This window comes from Gossypium hirsutum, chromosome D11 (assembly GCF_007990345.1).
Source record: "Gossypium hirsutum isolate 1008001.06 chromosome D11, Gossypium_hirsutum_v2.1, whole genome shotgun sequence".
Taxonomy (NCBI): domain Eukaryota; kingdom Viridiplantae; phylum Streptophyta; class Magnoliopsida; order Malvales; family Malvaceae; genus Gossypium; species Gossypium hirsutum.
The window spans coordinates 10,632,984-10,640,076 of NC_053447.1; the positions used below are offsets into that span (position 1 = coordinate 10,632,984).

At 29.4% G+C, this 7,093-nt stretch overlaps 1 protein-coding gene across 1 annotated transcript; it reads left to right on the top strand.

Annotated features, from left to right (window-relative positions):
* The first annotated feature begins 135 nt into the window (after positions 1-135).
* On the top strand, positions 136-813 carry LOC107910935 (uncharacterized). The gene has a single exon (XM_016838849.1). The coding sequence runs from the start codon at positions 136-138 to the stop codon at positions 811-813; it is 678 nt and encodes a 225-aa protein (XP_016694338.1).
* The last annotated feature ends 6,280 nt before the right edge of the window (positions 814-7,093 follow it).

Consider the following 7,093-nt stretch of genomic DNA (forward strand, 5'->3'; position numbering starts at 1 on the left):
GGACATATCTTACGGTGAGACTATTTTTATGAGGGTCGAAAAAATACTATAAAAGCTTCACTAGTTCCACTTCCTTAATTCACCTCTTTCATTTTATTTTCCTATTGTGTTTCATCCAAAATAAGAGAAGAGACCATGGAGGTCAACCATTTCATCCTCGCCCTTATCTCTCTCTCTTGTCTCTTCTCTGTCTCTGCTAATGCCCCTCCACCCTTTTCCAATGCTTCTAGCCCTGCTTCTTCAGAACTTTATGATATGATCGAGGTCATGTCTGAATCACCGTCACCATTTGCATTCGATGGTACAACATTGGAAAGCATTGATGATTTATTGAGCATACTACCTGGTGGTGTCGACCCTGCCCTTCAGCAAATCTGTGGGAACACCGATCACCCCGTCGAATGTATCATAGCAACTATGCCATTCCTAGATGAGAATGCTCCTATTGAGCCTCTTTCTATCCTTAAAGCTGGGATTAAAGCAATGGATAACCAGACCAAAAATGCATTGGCGGAGGTTACAAAGCTTTCAATGGACCCCACTACCCCTAAAACTATTGTTCCCATCCTTCAAACATGCATTGATGTCTACAATAGCATTCTTAACAGTGATCAAAAATCCCTTGAAGCCATCTCCAACCATAACCTTGTTCAGTTGAGCACAGAGCTAGGCACCAATGTGGAAAATGTACTCGGTTGTGACAATGCTTTCAAACAGGCTAAGCTTGAATCTCCAATGAAGGACATGGATGCAATGCTTGCAAATATCATTAGCAACACCTTGACCATTGGTGTCGACATGGTCCACTTTTAGAGGAACAAACGATTAAAAGGACGACTACAAACACATGAAGCCTAAGTGGGATATTATAATTTTATTGTTTCATCCTTTGAAAAGAAGCAGGAAGTATATAAGAACCTTAGTCACTATTTCTTATTGTTAAATGAAGATATAATTTGCTCAAGAATTACTTTTCATGTTTATAATTTCTCCATTTAGTTACCTTCTACACTATTGGATCATCAAATTAACTACATTAATATCTTCTTTTGAACGTCTAACTTTCATCTTCAATAGCGAAACCTGATGCTGAAATTCTAGAGCCTAATTATTAATTCCTATGATGCCCTTAATCATCAAGCTTTGTTAAGAAGAGATTTCATATTTGAAAACTAAAGACCCCAACTAGTGCAAGCATAAGAATTCAACTCCTCATACTAATCTATTTACCTTTTCTGGCATGTATGTTATTCCAATTTGGAGTCAACAGAATTAATCAAGTGAAATTGAAAATTAATTCATTTATTTCATCAATTATTTAAGTCGTCGTTTTTTCTTTATAAAGATTTTAAATTTATTATTATCAAATTTGATTTGATTTAGTTATTCAAAAATGATTAACAATTATCATAAATACAAAATGTTATACATATTTTTTTGCAATGTGTTTTAATGAATCTAATTCTGTAACAATTCGATTCTCGTCGGTGTTGGAAAAGTCAAATTCGAACTGAAATAATAAGATGGGTTGCTTGGAGTCAAATAGGGGTTAAGAAATGAAAATTTGTTAGTAAGTAAGTTGATTATTTCATTAATTAGATAGTATAAAGACTAAATCTCAAGTATCTTAAATTATAAAATTTAATTGAAGAAATATTAGAGAAAAATATGTAATACCCCAAAAAATTTTACAGTAAGATATTATCTTTGATATAGTAAAATAAGAAAATAAAGCGACAAAAAAGAGAAAATTTTGGAGTTATGCCAACATTGAGAAGTATATTATAACATATTAGTTCAAGAAATGATTAAATTGCAAAAGTGAGAAAAGTTTTGTTGCCCAAGAGTAAATACTCAAAATTTGAGGGGTTAAAGTGTAAATATGAAAAAATTGAAGGACCAATCATGTAAATATTTTAAGGGTGGAATGATCAAGAAACTAAGGAAAATGGATGGATTAGGACCAAATTGAAAAATGTGAAGAATTTTGAGGGATTAAATCGTAATTTTACCAAATTAAGTGATGACTCAAGGATGAAATTTTAAAAGATCATAAAGGGCAAAATGGTCAATTAGAAGAGAGAGAAATCTAGAAGATAATGATGATGTTGGAGATATTTTAGATTAATTAAATAAATAAATATTAGTTTATTAATATTTTAATTTGATTTTTAAATGATATTTTATTAATTTATTATTATTTTATTTAGTGTATATATATATGGAAGGAAAGATGAAGAATCATCATCTTCTCCCATGCATTCCAACGTATGAACAGAAAAGAGAGAAAGAAACTTTCTTTTCTTTACAATTTGGTCCTTTCACCAAAAAATTACCATTTTCATCTAGAAATCAAAAGAATTTCCATATCCATCAAGAGAGAAAGATAACAAGGAGACTATGGAGAGCTAGAATATCAAGTTAGATTCAAGAAATAGAAGCTGGAGGAGAGAGAAAATCAAGTTAAAGATTGAAATCAATATGACAAGGTAAGAACATCAAGATTTTAATATATTTTTAAGTTTGATATTATTGAAAAAGTATGGAAATGATGTTAATGTAAAGTTTTCGTATATATGGTCCTATGTTCTTGATATGTTAGTTAAGAGAAAATAAGAGAAAGTGATGAGAAATAGTGTAGAGAAGGAAAATAAGGGTGTTATAAACATGGTAATAAACATCTTGCACTAAAACAATTTTGGACAGCAACAGTAGGTTAAATTTGAAAAATCACCATAAATTACGGGAATCAAATTAGAGGATGAAAAAAATATGGAATTAAATCTTATTAAGTATAGTTTCTCATAGAAGAAACGTTGTAAGTAATGGAATTGTAAATCATGAGATATAATAAATTTTGTGAGACAAGGTCAGAATGAATTCGGGTTCCCCTATTTTGAATTTTAAAAATCATAAAAAATTTAATAAAAATAATTAGAGGCTTAAATTTATATGTTTAAAATCCTAAATGAGTCTATTTTCAATAAAAACAAACAGGAACATCATCTAAATTCTGTAAAAAGAGATAATTAAGTTTTAGTGAAGAAGGGTCGGAACTATCAGACAGCAGAACAGAGGTGACTTTAAAGAATAAAATGTACTTATTGGATAAACCAAAAATTATGAAAATTTTATGGTAAGAAGATATGTGAGTCTAGTTTCAGGGAAAATTAGCGGATCCTAATTTGGATTTTTTATCTCAATATAAAAATAATTTAGTGACTATGACTTAAATGGACAGCTTTGAATAAATTTACAAGTAAATAATGAAATCATAGATAATGTTACTTATAAGCATGTTATATAAATTAAGGATGTGGAATGGAGAGGAGGAGGAGGAATATATATATATATATGAATGAATATTCAGCTAGCATGGATAATTTGCACGTTTTAGGCTCAAGGACTAAATTGAATAAAAGTAAAACTTTATGGGTAATTTTGTAAAAATTTCAAAAATGACCAAATTGCATGAAATGGATTTTTTATTTATTTAAATTACAAAATTGAATGAAATTAGAACAAGATCGGGTGAAAACATGTTTTAGGGATTAAATTGAAAAGTGTTGAAATTATGAAAATTTTGATATTTTATAGAATTCATGGGTTGTTATCAACATGTATAGGAATAATTAGGCTTAAACCAAGGATTAAAATTACAAGAATTTATTTTTCTGATCCTAAGGATTAAAATCGTCATTAATTAAAAGCTTAGGGGCAAAATGGTAATCTTGCCTAGAGCACTAATTGAATGTATCAGAATATGAAATGAATGAAAATGACGATTAAATTTATTTATAAAGATCTGAATGACTCAAATACGAGACTTGAACGTGGAAAAGAAAAAATATCGGATTAGTGAAATTGTAAACACGAACAAGTAACGAGGTAAGTTCGTGTAACCTGAATTATATTCTTAAATGCTTGAAATGTATGTTATTGATGTGAATATGATTTAAATGTTCATTGAAACATTGATATAATTGATAAAAAGGGGAAGAAATCTCGGTTGAATGAATGGAAAATTCGATGGATCTTTGAAAAGGAATTGACGGTAAAAAGGATCTAGCTTGGACGGGTGATCCTATCCTGATATAGCCCTCCCAAAGAATATGTGTGAAAAAGATCTAGCCCGGACGGGTGATCTTGATATAGCCCTCCCGAAGAATATGTGGAAAATAGATTTAGCCCAGACGGGTAATTCGAATTAGGGTCTGAATTTAGCCTGAACTGGTAATTCAGATCCAAGCTCATTAGAGTAATTGTCATTGCAGGGGATTTAGCCTAGACTGGTAATCCCGACAATACTCTATGAATTTATATTACAGGGGATTTAGTCTGGACTGGTAATCCCACTGTAAGAAATGAGATTAGCGGGAGTGTGCTCTCTTACAGGGGATTTAGCCTAGACTGGTAATCCCGCTGTAAGAAATGAGGTTTGCGAGAGTGTGCTCTCTGAATTGGAAAATGTGCGCACATGAATATGAATTGACGGGCCCGAATTTGTACACTAAAGTGTACCCCTAAAAATCCATCAAAATTCTGAGAAATTCAATGGGATAAAAATAGAAAATGATAAGTACTTAAAATCATGAAATTAAACTTGAAATACATAGAAATGATAATTATTTGATATACTGAAATATGACATGGAAAATACATGTATGTGAAACTTGCCTGATAATTATGCATATTCAAGATTATGAACTGCTACTGGAATAAATATACATTGAACTTATAAAAATTATGGTACATGAAATATTGTCATAATGAATTGAATGATTTATATTTAAGAAGAAACAATAAGAAAATGATATGTATCATGACATGTAAATATGAGATTATCTTTGATACGTTGATACAAGGAAAATTATGTGTATTAAGACGAGTAATAAATTTAAGTGAGACATGGCGAGAAAATAAGTTTGTCAATATTAAAGTACGCTGACCAATGTTGTTGCTTGAAGTTTTGGCAAGAGCCAAATTACTGTTGAATGGTAATATGTTTAATTATAAGGTACATTGGAATGGTAAGTGCTTAGATGAAAATATAATTGAGCTTATGAAAGAGTGGAAAGGTTTCAGTTATGCAATTTCTTATGAAAAGATTTGTTATGTGATACGCCCGTATGAGTCCTGCACCTAATTCGGAAAAAAAAATTCTAAAATCTATATATATATATTTAGGATTTTGCGAAAAATTCTCTATGATTCCATTTAATCTCAGTAGGTTCCTAATGAATGTTTTGGGCTTCGAGGGCCCAATAGAGGGACGTTATGATTATTTTCAGAATATGAATAATAAATGACTCAGAATTATTGAAAATGTTCAGTAAACTCCGGTAATGCCTCGTGCCCTATTCCGACAACGGATACAGGTAGGGGGTGTTACAAAATATCCTCAATTTATAAAAAAATGATTTCAACGAAAATCTTATCACTTTTTTTTCATTTCTTTTTTTGCGAAAACTCTTATTATCATATTGTCTAATAAAAAAGCTCCACTTTATAATAATATGTATTAGTCGAATATCACACACGTAAATATATATATTAAAACAAGTGATATAAAAACATAATTTTCACAAAAAAATTATTACTAATTATAATGCTAATTACTAACTATTATTCTATAATATATCCAAGTAAATGGACAATACATTTTAAATAAACAATCAAGGATTTCATTTTCATCCAATACATTAGCTAAATATTTTATCTCCATTCAAATTATCCTAACAGGGTTTATTAACCACTTGGGTACTATATTTACTTAATTTTCTTTCAAATAATTAAAGAACTAACTTAATTTAATTATTGAGTTATATTCTTATGCCAATAATTTGGACCAAATTGATTATAAACAAACTCAAATTTTGGCTACCCATGTTAATTAGGTATATTCCTATCCTAATTACAAATCAAAGCTTGACTTATTTAAAGTAGATCAAGAGTTATTCATTCCTATTCATTCTAGACCTAAAATGTAAAGTCATTTTTCAATTTTTTTTTAGGTTTTGTTAGATTAATAGTTAATTACAATATTATCAGTAAATAATTAAATCTCTATTAACAATTAAAAGAATATGGAAATTAAAAAAAAACTCAATTAACTAAATATGGTATCCACAAAATCCTAGAAAATTTTGGGTAAATTATACCCGAGGTCACTAAACTATTACGTTTTGGTCACTCAACTTCAAAAAGTTACAAAATGATCATTGAACTATTTAAAAAATTTATTTTAATTATTAGATTGTTAAAACCGTTGATGTACAACATTCAACATTCAATGTTTGCGCCAATTTAATAATTACAATCACTTTTCGGAAATGAAATATTCTATAATTACTTTAATAATGATTTAAAATTATTTTTTAGAACATTTATGTATTTTAATTATATTTGATAGTATCATGTTGGCTGATTTACTCGAACCTTGTTTTATTTATATACAGGAGAAGGCTGTTAAAGATGAGATGCTTGCATTAAATACCATTAGAATGGTGATGGGTCTTATAGGGACGGCATACGGTTTCCCTCTCGGCCTCTAGGTAGGTATAAAACTGATTCAATTTCCAGTTTTTGCTTTATTCTGATCGTCCACTAACCCATACAAGTATCACGATTCCCCTTTGTAGTCTACGGTTGCAAGCTGAATCTTTCTGCTAATGTACAACATAACAAAATCCACCCAAGATGATATCTATAATGGCATAACTTTCAACTTGGTTAAACTATGTATTCATTCCAATTTTTGATATACACAAGTTTTGCTCCCCTTAAATTAGTGAAATTTTATTACTAAAAAAAGTGTAATATATAAGTGATTAAGCATATAGATGCATATTCTTGAGTATTCAGGTTTGAGATTTTTTATTTTTTATTTTATGTGTGAATCTTAAGGTTACACTATGTGTAATTTTCATATGTAGATTTAACTTAATTAATTCAGTTTGTTGAGTTTTATCTGGACTATACCAATTCTTAAACAACCGTATTAATTTAATTTTATTTTTGTGATTCCTTAAAAAATTAGTGTTACAATAATTTGATACTTATAATTATACACATATATTTGTATTTTTCCTTT

Excerpts from the sequence above, each read along its gene's own strand:
- LOC107910935 (XM_016838849.1), top strand. The coding sequence starts at position 136 with ATGGAGGTCAACCATTTCATCCTCGCCCTTATCTCTCTCTCTTGTCTC.